The sequence below is a fragment of the Salvia splendens genome, chromosome 11 (assembly GCF_004379255.2).
Source record: "Salvia splendens isolate huo1 chromosome 11, SspV2, whole genome shotgun sequence".
In the NCBI taxonomy this organism is placed as follows: Eukaryota; Viridiplantae; Streptophyta; class Magnoliopsida; order Lamiales; family Lamiaceae; genus Salvia; species Salvia splendens.
Window position 1 is genome coordinate 26,773,927 of NC_056042.1, and position 16,348 is coordinate 26,790,274.

Below are 16,348 nucleotides of genomic sequence, written 5' to 3' on the forward strand. Positions count from 1 at the left end.
CTTTCGATTTTTTTTTTATTTTTATTTAAAAAATTACCCTATAAATACCACTCATCCACCACCCATTTTACACACTTTTCACACACTCTCTATTCATTCCCTATCTACACTTTCACTCTCTAAAAAATGTACGGTGGAGACGACGAATCACCCGGCTCGCATGAATCGGGATATGGCGGCTATCCTTCTCAGCCGTCGGGATATGGCGGTTATCCTTCTCATCCTTCGGGCTATGACGGCTATCCTTCCCAGCCGTCGGGATATGGCGGCTCTCCGTCCTGGCCGTGGAGTTGGAGTCAATCTCCCCTGCCGTGGGCATCGAGGGAGACGGAGAAGAAGCTGAGGAATCCGACGCCGCCCCCGATTAGACGGTGGCGGCCTTTTTATTTGTATTTTGTTTTAAATGTTTGTTGTATAATTTTACTGTTGCCAATACAACGAATATTCGGTCTCAATTACCTCATTTTATAATTATTTAAATTCCGATGATTTTAAAACTAAAGGAAAAAATTAAAATGAAAATTGTTATAAAATTTCGGGGCTATTGGAAGTGTCCGCCTATAGTGGCGGAAACCTTTTTTTTGGGCGCGGACTAAAAATATTGGGGCTGTAGACAAAAAAGGGGCCGGGCTATTGGGGCGTCCGCCTTCCAGCAGATAATCTTATAGGCCGCCCTTGTCAATCCTAGCAATCATATGCATCACATCAAATATAGATAAGAGAACTGAGAAGATACGAAGAATCTCCATGAATATCAAGTGAAAATGACAGCAGAAATGGGTGATGAATCTTGAGGGTACCAATTAAAATTTCTTTTAAGTAGAAAATATTGGTGGAAGGTATAAGTCAATCATTCAGATATAAAGACTAAATCAACACAGATAAATGGCAAAAGTAACAAACAGCTTCATACTTACAAAATATATTGAACCATGCTCTACTTCATATCAGCTTCACCAAAAAATTTGCAATGTTAATGATAATCAACGTGGCACGAATCATCTTCAAACGATTCTACATCTGCCCTTCCAGTCCGAATGTTTTGATGAGGTCGGATTCCTTTGGTTGGCAAATAATCCTCTCAAATATCTGATTGAAATTTTCAAGATTACGCATGGCTTCCAAAACCTTGTCCTCTGAGATGGCTCGTGAATTCGCACTACGTTCTTCGCCAAGAGAGAATATCCACCGTGATATACGCTCTTTGAGATTCTGCTGTGTATATTTTCTGACCTCGATGCCAGATGTAAAAAGGCGATATACATGCACGACTCTCTTCTGTCCAAGCCGGTAAGCCCTGCTGATTGCTTGCTTTTCCACTGATGGATTCCACACGGTATCCAGCAGCACAACTCTTGAAGCCCCTGTCAGATTTATACCCTCTGAGCAAGCTCTCTCGGATGCAAGAAGCACCTTGGCCTCGCTTGTTTCATCATTGAAGCAAGATATGGATTCTTGGCGTTTCTTGTCATCAACCTGTCCATCAATGTAAAGAACTTCTCTTCCTTCGTTCCAAGAATAAATGGACCCAAGCTGCTCTTTGATGAATACAAGAGAGTCTATGAACTGACTGAAGATGAGCACCCTCTCACCGAGTGCATCAGCAAACTGTACTAGCTTCAGAAGAAACCTTGCCTTCACCCCAGCGTCAATATGCGTTGCAATCTCTTCTCTTCTAATGGAGTACCTCTCTGCTACTGCGTTTATTGAAGGATGAATGGAGATTAGGGATACCATCCAAACCATGTTAAACATTAATTTCTCTTTGCAAGCTCTTTCTAGCAGTGGCTGTTGAGACTTGGTCAGGTGCAAGAATACTAGTGTGTGCCTCAGTCCGGGAAGCTTTTCCTCTAGCACGGTTCCCTTGTACACATGAACGTATGGTTCGAGCACATCCCTCATTTTCAGCATGCTGCCGCTACTTATGTCAGATGAACTGAGCAATTGCTTCCATCTTGGTCCACGCACGCTGCTGTCCTGATTTGCAAACTTTGGAGCAACGATGCAAAGAGTGTTGAATAGCTCCCTGAGACTGTTTTGGAATGGAGTGCCTGACAAGATGATACGTCGCTGCGTTGAGACTTTTGTCAAGGTCTTCCACATCAGGCTCTTGTGATTACGAGGTGTATGCCCTTCATCAAGCACTAAAAGGCCTGGCCTTTCACGAAGCAACTCCCCGATTTTCTTATGCTGCTTTCTTCTCCCATCTCTTTCTCCTGCAAGCTTCTCAAACAGTTGGTAGCTGACGCCTAAGACGCTACCACCACTCTCCCATGAATACAATTTCAGAAGGCGAACGCAGTCTTGATGCAAGACTCCACTCCCATCTTCCCCAAGAAGCTCAGTAGCAACTGCCTTTTCTTCCCCAGATAGCTCTTTCTTATTTAGATTGTGAAAAGCAACGTTGAAGTTCCATTTCTTGAACTCGGCCTCCCATGTCAGAAGCATCCCTTTAGGAGCTATGATCAAGGGGCTGCAAGCCGGATACAGCTTCAGAAACGACTGCAGGAACACAATGGTGAGACGCGTCTTGCCAGTGCCAGGGGCATGTGAGATTATGCACCCCCTACCATCATCAGCAGGAGTCTGGTTCAGGTTCTCGATTATGGTGCCACCTGCTATGTTTCTCCACATGAACTCGAAGCCCTCCCGCTGATGAGGGTACAGATCTTCCTTAACACCAGGGATTAAATCCCATACTGTTCCTTTCATGCAACTTGTCGAACCAGGGGTACTGGAACCATGGCCCCCAAATTGAATCTCGCTTAAGTAGGAGCTTTGGAACTCATCACGGTAATACCTCCTATCTCGCCTCTCCCAAGTTGGTACATGCTGCATGAGACAAGGAGCACAGCATAGCAACATAAGATGACGATAACATAACAAATCATGGCATCATAGAAAGAGCAGCATGTATAAGACAGTGCATATGAGATGCAGCAAACCACAAGATCAATTGAGATGACTATATAAAGGACAATGCCATCCCTGCCCCATGGAAATGAAGGTGAAATGCAGAATCTACATCGACTAAGTAGTGCTTATCAGCTCCAACGACATGAATGCTATAATTTTTAACCATCATGAATGCTATAATTTTTAACCATCAAACATCTTCCATTTCTAAAAAATCATCACACAAACTGCACCATGTTTCCCTAACTATGACCATCAGCGTCAACAACCATTTTATTAGATTTAGCAGCACACTACTCCTAATAGGTAGCCACAAAGAAAAGCTCACATTTAACAAAATGAATTGAAAAAGCATCCTAATACAAGAAGTGGAGATCACTTACAAAAGATGGTAAGACATGTTTTATGCCCATAATCACAGTATCACAGTTTTCGCAAATGAGCCCTATCTGTTCATCAAGAATAGCTTCTCGGTGGCAACAACTTTCATCAATCTCCACAGTGGTCTTAAGCTCATCACTCTCAGCCTGGGAAAGGATAGCAAAGAAGATTAAAAAACTTATTCGAATCGAAACTTGAAGGTGAAAAAGGCATTACGCTTACCATTTCAGTTTGTCGCAGTCCTAATTCTAGATCATGAAAGAGTTCATCTATGAGCTTTTGTTCCGATTTCTGTGGGAGGAGCACCACCTCATCCTCAAATCTGAACCTCAATGGAAGGGCATTTTCAGGCACAGGCACAGGCTTGTCGTCAATGTTACATTGTTTATCCTTGACTGCATTGATGGACTCCAAAATCTTGGTGAAGTTGAGATCTTTTGCAGAATGAGACCTTTTCTTGCCAAATTTTACCTTCTTAACTCTCTCCTCTTTGGGCGTCTCTGTCTCTGTCTCCTTCTCCATATTCACAATAATTGTCCTCTCCCTTAACATGGCAGACCTCTCATTGGAATTTCCGGTGAATACTTCAGAATCTGAGTTGTGCTCATGAGACCTTGTTTCACTGGTTTGATCACTTTGATCATCATCATCATCAACAACAACAACAACATTTACTGGCTTTGTAACTGTAGGACTCTCTTTTGTGAGATGCTCTCTCCTCCTAGTGTTTTCAGCAACAGCATACTCATCATCTGACGAATCAGAAACCGAAGACTCGCCTCCTTTATAGTCATCATCTTCCTTCTCACATTCACAAACAGGCTCATCTGATACCTCCACAGAAACATCTGAATCTTCCACACCATCTTCGCCACTGTTGCTAACATCATCGTCATCGTCTTCTTCATCATCATCAATAACAATAACATTTACTGGCTTTGTAGGACTCTCTTTTCTGAGATGTTCTCTCCTCCTAGTGTTCTCAGCAACACTATACTCATCATCTGATGATTCAGAAACCGAAGACTCGCCTCCTTCACAGTCATCATCTTCAGAGGCAGGCTCATCTGAATCCTCCACAGAAACATCTGAATCTTCCACATCATCCTCATCATCCACATTCATAGCATCATTCTTGTCAAACGCTTCAACACCATCATTCTGCTCCACATCCGATGCAATCAAAACCTCTTCAGCATCGGTTTTCACTGTTTCACCACCATGATTCTGCTTCATATAATCAGTAATCAACATTTCAACACCATGATTCTGCTTCACATCATCAGTAATCAACATTTTAACACCATGATTCTGCTCCATATCATCGGTATTCAACGTCTCAACGCCATGATTCTGCTCCGAATCATCGGTAATCAACACTTCAACACCATGATTCTGCTCCGCATCATCGGTAATCAACGTGTCAACACCATGATTCTGTTCCATATAATCGGTATTCAACGTTTGAAAAGCAGCAGCAGCAGCATTCTTCTTCTGCTTTTGTTTCCGATCGGCGTACACCTGTTTCCAGTAACAATCCCACTTGCCTCTAGTTCTTCTTCTTCTTCTCGTGACCTCCATCCTGTTTCTTCTACTACCAAAACTCCCTCGCTCTGATTTTCTAAAAAACCTAGAGAAGAGTAGAGTAGAGTAGAGTAGAGGGTGAACTGTGACGGAAGTAACTATGTAGACAGAGAGAATATGAATCGCTGCATCAATAAGTATAAATCATAATTCAACCTATTTATCTATTTAAACACGCTATTACAGAAAACAGAGATTTTTGAATCAGAATCGGATCTTGAGTTGACATAATTGTCGTCTAATTAATTGTCGTGCAGTGGAGAATTTTCACTACATTTAAGCTTGAAAGGGGGTCAAAAAATAAATTATTAAATGTAAGCACAAATTGAAGTGACTAAAATTTTGTACTGAGCCTAGATCAAGCCCAAAACAAAAATCTAATTTGAGTGTGCTAATTGAAAAAATGAGTGAACTACATTCAGCCTCTAGGGTTAAATATATTCGCAGATTCCTGAATTTCGTCTTAATCACGCTGCGTCCTTTTATACTGTTCATCACGAATTTTGGATGAAAATACCCCTAAACCAATTTTGTAGCTGGAGGGCAATTTTGTCCATTCCAAAAAATGAGATACTCTGGTGCTGAGTACTCTCTCCGTCCGCCATTATGAGTCTCGGTTTACCATTTTAGCCCATCCGCCTTTACGAGTCATGGTTCACAGTATTTTCCACTAATTCATTACACTCACGTTCTTTTATACTCCCTCCGTCCCGCACTACTCGCACTTATTTCCTTTTTGGGCGTCCCAAGTTACTTGCACTCTTTCCATTTTTAGTAAAAAATTTCATCTACAGCCGTCATTTTTGACTTTCCTATACACTCATTCCTTAATCTCCGAGCCGAAAAGGAAATGAGCGAGTAGCCCGGGACGGAGGGAGTATAAAACTAGGTCTCACGCTCCACTGTCTTTTCTCACTCACTTTTTTTTTATATTTCTTAAAACTTGTGTCGAACTCAAATAGGACTCTTAATGGCAAACAGACTGAATATGATATTTTCTCTATCTCTCTGCGCTCTCTAGTATAGGATTTGATATTTTTTAAATACATAATTTCACTTTTTCAACCACTTCATATAAAATCATCTTTTATTCTCTTTCTCCCTCTCTTAAACTTTTAGATGATGGAGTATAAAATTTAAATAAAAAAGTTATGACATTATTAAATATAAGTACTTCATTTTGTTTTCTTAGTGAAATTTGATGTGGCAATTAGAAAAATAAATAAAAGATGGAAAATAAGTGATGAAAACAATTAAAAGGCTTATTTGATTAGATCCATTTAGAAATCAAAACAGGGGTCAATATTAAATATGGATGTCCATTTCCTAGTTTAATGTAATGTCTCACTCTTTACTTTGCACCTTCATTTATAAGAAAATATTCTCTACTCTAAGCATACCACATGGCAATATGAGGTGGTATGTCCAATCAATAAAATTTTGACAAGTAGAGAGCCATACATAGAAATTAAGAAATGTGAGTCTACTCCTAATTTAAAATTATGAAAAATTTCCCTAATATTTCTGTTTACATGAAAACTGTAAAAAATATATCTATCACTAATAGAATAATCATATATTCATGGTAGTTGACTTAATTTAATTAATAATGTCTACGTGATTTAATAATATGATAAATCATTTTCAATTAAATTAATTCTATTACACAAAATTACTCGTGGTTTTAAAAAAAATTCGAAGTTTTTTTTATCATGTATACACACGTATATGAAAACTCTATAAAATAAATATATTAATTATACAATAATTCATATATTATAGTAGTTGACGTAATATAATTAATAATGATTAGGTGATTTTATAACGATGATAAATCATTTTCAATTAAACCAATCATATTTAACAAATCTACTCATAGTTTTTAAAACATTTGAATTTTTCACATGTTATTAAAAAAATATTAAAAATTAAAATTTATTAATTACATACTAACAAATTTTGGGATAATTTTCCATATTTTAGAATTATGAGCAGATTTAGATTTTCATTTATTAATTCCATATATAGCTCTCCATTTGTCAAAATTTTATTGATTGGACATACCACCTCATATTGTCACGTGGTATAGACTAGTGAATATTTTCTCCTTCCTTTCACTATGACCATAATTAATGCTTAAAGAGATAAATGAGTAGGTTATTTTCACATATCCATATTAGGAGCAGGGTGAGTATATGGATATCGAATATTGAGTTTATTCATATTTGACCATATATCAGATATGAGATTAAATTATAGAATTTAAAATATATTGGATATGCGGAGTGTTATATTGCTAACTCAGTACTTAATTGCTAATTACAATTAAATAATAGCACTTATATATTCAAATTAAGGGGCTAGATCATCATCCATGAAATGTCAATACAATCAACAAAAAACGTCAATAAGGGTATTAGAGCATCCACAACCGTGCTCTTGCCAGCGAGCATGGTTGTGGGCCCGGCCCCGCTTTTTCTGCTTACTCTCTGGCAAGAGCACAACACCCACAGCTGTGCTCTTCCGTAAGGACGAGCACAATTCAATTTAAAATTCAATTAAACAAAAACATTTCCATAATATTAAAATTCATTAAAAAAACTGAAATAACATTACAAATTACAATTAAATTTAAAAAGACATAATTAAAATCCTAAAAATTAAAAAATTTGAAGGTGTAGATAGTTTGTATGAGAATTATGAATGAGAGATGAATGAGAGATGATTTGAAGTGATAAATGGATGATGAATGTGTGTATTTATAGATGATTTTGGGAAAAAAAATAAAAAAATAAAAAAAATTCAGAAAAACGGGCAAAAAAACAGCCATATTTTTGGGATTTGGAAAATATATTTTTTTATTTTTTTTAGCATTTTTTAAAATTAAATACCGAATTTTTAATAAAAAAAATTCAGAGGCAACGGCTATGTCGTTGCCCAATCGCTTGCCGCCACGTCGCCTGCTCGCTGGCACGGACCTGCTCGATGCAGCGAGCAGTGCCGTGCCAGCGGCGCGAGCGCAGCGGCGGCGGAGCTTGTCCGTGCCAGCGGCACGGACGGACGGACGCCGTCCGTCCTCCGCTGCGCATGCTCTTAAGGTCAATTTACAGCAAATTAGTTGTAACTAACTTTTGAAAAATATCATATAAGTTTAAAACGTATATAACTTTCTTGATTTAAATTATTTTTTCGCACAACATATATCAAATTAAAGATAATTTCATAAGGATTCTAACGAGCTCTCACTTACATATGTTCCAATGTCAAAATTTGAATTTTTTTTTGAAAATTTTCAATTTTTTCGTACAGCAACAAATGTCAACATAACATATAAAATATGTCAATATAATACATGTAGAATGTAATTCTTAAAGCAATATGTTGACATTCTCAAAGCATTGTGTTAATATTTTCAAAACACTATATTGATATTTTCATCCAAAACCCTAATTTGGTAATTTTTTTATATTTTTCGATTTAGTTAATAAAAATGAAAATTACAAGTGGAAAATTTAGACCACTAGATTTCTAAAATCATATAGTCTTAAATTAGTTGTAGTTAGCAACTAGAGAATGAGTTAGCAATTGATCACTCCTCTATTGGGTATTGAATAATCCGATCGTGTGTCAAATATACTTGAATACCCTATTTACACTTGATTTATTGTTTAAGATGATACTTAATTAGGTAGTCTATCTCTCTCAAAGTCATCTTCATTCTCAAGTAAGCCTCTTTCCTTCACTCTCTCTTTGAGACTCGGTATCTGCCATGTCATCACCTACACATACTCTCTCTTAATCACTTAGAGCATCCGCAATGGCACCCGTCGGGGCGAAATTCCCACCGGCGTGCGGGAATTCCGCCGCTGACGTCCGCCATTGTGCATGCCCGCAACGGATACGGAATTCCCCCAAGGACGTCGCAGTTCCGCGGCGTTAAGCGGAATTCCGCGGGGAAGTACGCCATTGCGTTGATTCCCGCGGAATTCCGCTTTATTTCATTTTTTTGGTACCGTCTATATATACTGCTCGTTGAACTTCATTTCATTCGCACCACTTGTTTTAACAAGTTTCTCTCTCTCTAAATTTCTTTTTTATAATAGTAATGACTGGTAGTGGTAGTGGTAGTGGTAGTGGCCATCATGAAGACATAGTGGCTCCGATTTGGGAACGTGTGCGGGAGGCCGCGGCGAGGGAGGAACAAGCGGCATCGGCGCCCGCGGTGCCTCGACCCATCCATCGTCGCACTATAGTACCCCGCGAACACCTCGACTCCAGAACGATATTATTGAAGAAGTGTGGCAGCGTAAGGGTCGTCGTTGAAGTAGTTTTTAAATATTGAAATGTAATTTTTTTAATTTGGTGAAATGTACTTTTCTTTTTTTAATGGAATTTTTTCCCTATTTGTGTCGAAATTTTAATTACGTAAATTGTTTACTTCCGGAAATTGTTTAATTTGTAAATTTTTTTTATTGTGGGAATTCCGCGGGGAATTCCGCGGGGAATTCCGCGGGGAATTCCGCCATTGTGCAGTGAGAATTCCGTATGACGTGGCAGTGCAGTGGGAAGTCCTTATGACATGGCAGGAGGTGTTTTTGGGAATTCCGCGCCACTGCGGATGCCCTTAATCGGGAGGGGATCCCCTGCTGTGCACAAATGCACAGCAGGGAGTGCTGTTCCACACAATTGATTAAAATAATCAAATAAATAAATAAATTTAATTAAATAAATATATTATTATTTTATTGAACTGTGAGACACAACACTCCCTGCTGTGCATTTGTGCATAGTAGGGGATCCCCTCCCGCCCTTAATCACCTCTCTATGAGTCACCAACCGCCCTTGACAATTAAGTCGTCATAGCCAAGTCTCCCTCCAACGAAACACTAATACGAAAATTCTCGTTCACATCCATCTTTGAAATCATATTCTCATGTTCTATCTAATTTTATATTCATTTATTTATTAACTTATTCTTTACACTAATATCTAATATAAATTGGATTCATGAATTAAATTGTATGAAAAACTAGCATATTCAACTAGAAAAGTCTGTGTTGGGAACTGAAGGCAAGGTGTAGTGGTAGTTAGATGAATCTCACAAGCATCCAGCAAGAAACATCTATATACACCAAATATATTGAACCATCTCCAACAGAAAGACTATCCTATCAACTTCTCCAAAACATTTCCATGCTTAATGCAGCCAAAATATCAATACCATCTTGAAACGTTTCTATTTCTGCCCTTCCATTCCGAATGTTTCGATGAGGTCGGATTCCTTTGGTTGGGAAATAATCTTCTCAAATATCTGATTGAAATTTTCAAGACTGCGCATGGCTTCCAAAACCTTGTCCTCGGCGACTGCTCCTGCACCTGCATATTCACTATGTTCTTCCCCAAGAGAGAATAATCCCTGTGATATGCGCGCTTTCAGATGCTGCTGTTTATATTGTCCGACCTCAATTCCAGATGTAAATAGGCGATATACACAATGGCGGATCCAGAAACCGGAATTCGTGGGGTCAGACATAGTGAACAATATTTTTATTATTTCCTAATTTTATGGCGTCTTTTCGTTGCTTCCTCCTTCGCCGTCGTCCTCATACACCCTACTAAAGTAATCAAACAACGTGTCGTAAATATCATCGTCGTCGTAAATACATTTTCATGCTTGAATACATTGTCGAAATAAGTAGCCTAGAAATCACAATGGCCTTAAACAATATGCATCCTTTTTTTTACTTCATTTACAAAAATTTAAATTGTCAAATTCCATGATTTGATAATAAGTCTTTTAGACAAAAAAAGCAATAAAAGTGATAAATATTTTGTTATTGAAAATAGATATTTTACATTTAATTAAAATCAGATATAAATACTACTCCTGATGGTCTCATAATTAATTAAAAAGTTATGAAATTATTTAGCACAACTTTTTATATTTTGAAATTATCTATTTTTATTACTTTATTAAAATAAGATAGATATGTATATATAGTTACCAATCCATTATTTTTGAAAAAAATAGTTACAGAATTAAATTGTATAGGTATTAATTTAATATTAGTAGCCATTACAGTTAATTACTTACTTTAATTAGTAGAAGTATTCATTTATTAGTGATCACACAGTGAAAAGTTAATTAAGTGAATTATCAAAATTGAAAATTAAAACTATTATATTATTTTGCAGTAATTTAATACGCAATCAAAAGAAATGGAGTAAAAAGTGATTCAAATAACCATCTTCTTCTTTCCCTCTTCTCGCCTGTAACTCTATTTTCATTCTCTGCATTTCAATTTTTTTCATATTCTTCCTCTCATTTATTCGAACTACTTATATAAGAACAGTGACAACTGACAAACTCTCTTTCCCGTGGGGTCGACGGTGACTTCAAAGGGCAAAACTAATGGAGTTACGTTGGCCAGCGGTGGGGTCGGTCGACCCCGCTCGACCCCACCTGGATCCGCCAGTGGATATACATACACCACTCTCTTCTGTCCAAGACGGTAAGCCCTACAGATTGCTTGCTTTTCCACTGAAGGATTCCACATGGTATCCAGCAGCACAACTCTTGAAGCCCCTGTCAGATTTATACCCTCCGAGCAAGCCCTCTAGGATGCAAGAAGCACCTTTGCCTCGCTTGTTTCATCATTGAAACGATATATGGATTCTTGGCGTTTCTTCTCATCAACCTGTCCATCAATGTAAACCACTTCTCTTCCTTCATTCCAAGAATAAATGGACTCAAGCTGCTCTTTGATGAATACAAGAGAGTCTAAGAACTGGCTGAAGATGAGCACCCTCTCACTGAGTGCATCAGCAAACTGTACTAGCTTCAGTAGAAACCTTGCCTTCACCCCAGCATTAATATCCGTTGCAATCTCCTCTCTTCTAGTGAAGTACTCCTTCACTACTGCATGTATTGATGGATGAACAGAGACTAGGGATACCATCCGAATCATCTTAAACATCTCCTCTTTGCAAGCTTTTTCTAGCAGTAGCTGTTGAGACTTGGTTGGATGCAAGAATACTAGCGTGTGCCTCAGTCCAGGAAGCTTTTCCTCTAGCACAGAACCCTTGTGCACATGAACGTATGGTTTGAGCACAGCCCTCATCCCCAACATCGCGCCCCTATTTATGCCAGATGAGTTGTCCAAATTCTTCCATCTTGGTCCACGCACGCTGTTGTCCTGATCTGCAAACTTTGGATTTACAACGCACAGAGTGTTGAATAGCTCCATGAAACTGTTTTGGAATGGAGTGCCTGACAAGATGATACGTCGCCGTGTTGAGACTTTCTTCAAGGCCTTCCATATCTGGCTATTGTTATTACGAGGTGTATGCCCTTCATCAAGCACTAAAAGGGTGGGTCGGCCTTTGAAGAAGCACCTCCCTGATTTTCTTATGCTGCAAACTTTTCCCATTTCTTCCTCCAGCAAGCTTCTCAAACAGTTTGTAGCTGACCCCTAAGACGCTACCACCTCTCTCCCAGGAATACAATTTAAGCAGGCGAATGCAGTTGTAATAGCCGAGACTCAGATATCTCGAGTTTTTGTTTTCGAATTTAATAAATACTGGAATTTATTTATACAGGTGATGAAGGGAAATTTTATTCCTTGAATAAGAATATTAGTACAACTAAAGAAAATTCAAGCTAATGAAGTACAAATACTGAAAAGTAATACACCGAACAAATTTTTACACGTTAAAGAAAAGAGAGTTTTCAAATAGAGTTCTCGATTACATTATAGAGAGAAACCGGAAAAAAAAAGAGAGAGAGAAATAAACTAGCACTGGGCCTCTCCGGCACGGGCTTGCGGCCCAGTTTCGTTTTCGATGGTCCGATGGGCCGAACTGCTTGGGCGAAAGGAACAGGCCCAGCCAACAGAATCTGCACCTCAGGGGCTGCACTCTGCAAGGCTGAATCTCTGCTGCTTGTACTCCTTTTCTACCTGCCATAGCCCAGAAATCAGCCACTCAAATGCCACTCCAGTGTGCACCTGCAAAGAAACAAAAACTCATGAATGAGCTAAGGTACAATGCAACACAAAATACCAAAATCAGTTAGATTGCAGAGCTGCAGAGAGAACAGCCAGCTGCATAACCTATGGATCCCTTTTTCCAGCCAACTCTCAGCTGTGTGCAGCTTTCAGTTACAAACCAAGCATATATACATGCTATTTCCCTCGGTTCCACTCCCCATACTTCAACTTTCTCATTCAGTGGATAACAAGCTAAAGAGGAGGCGGAAGAACCGAGACAGAGAGAAGGGGAACCGAGCAAGAGTAAAGAGCAACCTCACACTTCAGTCACAAGAGGTAAATCCTCAACACCCTTTATGCATCATGTTTAGGCAAATGCAGTAGATAGCTAAGAACCAGAACTTAGAAGAAACTAGAAATTGATGCCTTGATCAAGTATCTCTTCAATCTCCTCATAAGCGTAATAGGAAATGCCACAGCTTAGCCGTTTCACACTACATGCCTCGACGGATTTAAGAATGAGCTCTCCTCAAGCTCCCAACCGACAATCTCTAATTAAATAAACGCCACCTACGGCTCTAAAATAAACGCCGAATAAAGTTAAGAAGGAAAGACTTAGCTTCGTCTCGGAGAAACGTCGAGAAGTGGACGGCTCGTCACCGACTCCGAGGAAGAGCCGTGGGGTCAGAGGTGCAACGGGACAACAATGACGACGCGTTAAGCCCCTCGCCCGGAACGCCAACGGCAGAAACCTCGCGAAGCAGCGAGAGATCCTGTTGGACTCCGACAGCTGAGTCGCGAGCACGGCTGTCGACGGTGAATCGAGGGAGGAGAGAAGTAGACGCCGCAAATTGTTTCATCGGAGATTGAAGGCCCGAGTGAGAGTTTGAGGAGGTGTCGATGGAGAGAGAATGAGAGTGTGAACGGAGCCGATGGCCACTAGGGCTGTGAGACCCGCCGCTGACGGGAGAAAACGGAGGCAATGGTCCTCCCCAGGCTGAGGATTATATTGTGACCAAAGCAGAGGACTCCCGACCAGAGTAGCAACGCCGACGGACGGCATGAGCAGCGTCTCCACCACCGTGAACATGCAGTGGCAACGACTCGCCGAACCCGGTGTAGAGGCGGCGGCGATTTGGTATCGCGACAGCAGCAATGTCGCCGAGAGAGAGACCTCCATATGTCGATCGTTCCTCGCCGAAGCTAGAGGCGGTGGCGGTGAGCTGGGGTGTCGACAAAGGAAGAGGGAGATTGAAGGAGCTAAGGTTGAGTTTTGATTTGGGGTTTTTCGGTGAAGTTGAGAGGCGACGGTGTTTAGGGAGTACAACTCCAGATTGGGCCTTTTCCACCATTCTTCATTTGGGGCCCAAGTAATTATTTTTGTATGGGCTGGGCTGATGAATACTTTCTGGGCCTGAGAAACTTTTCAGTAGGACCATTTAATTGGTTGAAGCCTTTATCTTGGATAAATTCAAATGTATAATGGGATTTATTCCTTAAGCCACGGAAGAAAAGAACTTATAAGCAGTGAGTGAAATAAAAGCCAATAAATAATTTTTAAAACTGACTTTAATAGTCACATAAAGTATTTTAAAAATACTTAAGGAAAATAACCCGGGAATTTATTACGCCCGAACCGATCGGCCAGTTTCAGAATAAATTAAATCGTTGACTTAAGTAAGAATTAAGATTTTTCTGATTTTAGAAGAAAGGAAATAAAATAATAAAGGAGCACACTTAGGCATGCATTCATGCAAGGTTAGTAAATTATTTAAGCCTAATTCAAGTATATTAATTTTTGTAAAGGAACGTCGTCGCTCGACGTATAATCTCAGGACAGGGAAGCACCTATTTTGCAAGAGTTAAGCAATTGAGGTGTGGGCTTTCTTTCTCTTCTTTCTTTAAAGCGTGTTTATGTGAAAACATGATTATTTGAATGAGTTGTCATGCCATGTTTTGTTTTGTGATTGCCTATCTGTTAAATCGAATTCGGGTCCCAGTAGGTCAGTAAATCCTACTCGGACTAGTGTACACTTACGGACCGTGAGCTAGCGCAAGGTTGGCCGGTCTAGGGGTCGTGAGCTAGCGCCAGGTTGGCCGACCCAGTGATCGTGGAATGTGGCCACATTCCCGATTCACACAGCTTGATATGGTATATCATCAGAAAGTTAAAAGACTGCAGTCTATTTCAGAAAGAATTAACAGATTTTAGTGACCGGGACTTATTTTCAGAAAAACCCCGCGTTCACTCAGTTTGGCTGACAACTAAAAGAAACCAGTTTTCGGCATAAGCCACTGAGTATATAAAATACTCAGCCCTGCATATTGTTTCCTTAATGTGCAGATTGATCGATCGAGGCAGAGGAGGTGTTGGGACAGAAGATTGAATAAATAGAAGGGTAGCTGGTGTAGTATGTCTCCATACATGTTATACTTGTCTTGGAACTCTTCCGCTGCATAGACTTAGACTAGTTTTAGTCAAGATATTGTCTCATATTTCACTCTGATTTTAATAGTTTGTTATCCTGATGACATCTAGACAATATTTCCTTAAATTAAGTAACTTATGATGTGTTGAGACAGTTTATTATTTTTAGTCGCGAAATAGCTGCACTTTCTTTGACTAGGGAGATGTGGTCGTGACAGAGTGGTATCAGAGCACTTTTCTTTCGCTCTGACCCAAGAACCTTCCTTCTAAGCCTCAGTCTAGAAAAGATAGTACTAGGCTAGAAAATGAACATAATGTTAAGTACAAGATCCCAACACCTCAGCTCGACACGATCAACTGCAGCAGAACCTGGGGTCGACGCCCGCTCGTCCAGAAAAGAAAATTTTAAAGAAAGAAAAATATTTTTTTTGGCATTTAAGAATGAAAATGAATTTCATGAGATTTTCAGAAAAAGAAATGAATTTTTCACAGCCCTTTATGGTTATTTGAGATGTTTGCAAGATGCAACGTGATAGCTGATACTTTGCATGAGATATGCTTAAGGTACCTGTGACTTACGAGCTTGACATGAATGTATAAGTGCCATGTGGACTATATATGCGAACCTAGAGTGCTTTAGAGAAGTACCTTAGGTGAGACATATAGGGCCAAGTACTAGCAGGACGAGAATTTATTACCGCCTTCCAGGGCGACGAGACCAACTGAACTCATCAGTTAGGGAGAACCCCTAATTCCACGGAATTTCGAGAAAGCAACAGTGAACTAGAAAGTACCAACGTACGATCTTTAGACAGCAACGAAAGGAAGTCAAATCCTTAGAACACGGATTTTTTTTTCACGAACAGATATATATGTATACTAGCCGGTTATAAGATATAGTCACAGACAGACCTAGTACAACCTCTTCGAGAGACAGCGACTCTGTTCATACCATCTTTTATACCGCTTTTACTTACTTGTATGCATACTTTCAGTTACGAGCCGTTATGAGGGCCTTTCTTCTTTTATGTAGAGATGGCACGACAGCGTT

The 16,348-nt window shown here is 39.5% G+C and overlaps 1 protein-coding gene across 1 annotated transcript; it reads right to left on the bottom strand.

Annotated features, from left to right (window-relative positions):
• Window positions 1–846: 846 nt before the first annotated feature.
• Window positions 847–5,262, bottom strand: LOC121755645 (SNF2 domain-containing protein CLASSY 4-like). The gene is made up of 3 exons (XM_042150974.1): window positions 3,520–5,262; window positions 3,300–3,443; window positions 847–2,832 (listed from the first exon to the last, which is right to left on the bottom strand). Exons 1-3 carry the CDS (start codon window positions 4,876–4,878, stop codon window positions 1,015–1,017), a joined length of 3,321 nt encoding a protein of 1,106 aa, XP_042006908.1. The 5' UTR covers window positions 4,879–5,262; the 3' UTR covers window positions 847–1,014.
• Between the last annotated feature and the right edge of the window lie 11,086 nt (window positions 5,263–16,348).

Coding starts and splice junctions, on each gene's coding strand:
- LOC121755645 (XM_042150974.1), bottom strand. CDS start 4,878: ATGGAGGTCACGAGAAGAAGAAGAAGAACTAGAGGCAAGTGGGATTGT. Junction 3,444..3,519: donor GACTGCGACAAACTGAAATG/GTAAGCGTAATG, acceptor ATCCTTTCCCAG/GCTGAGAGTGATGAGCTTAA. Junction 2,833..3,299: donor AACATGTCTTACCATCTTTT/GTAAGTGATCTC, acceptor TGTCTCATGCAG/CATGTACCAACTTGGGAGAG.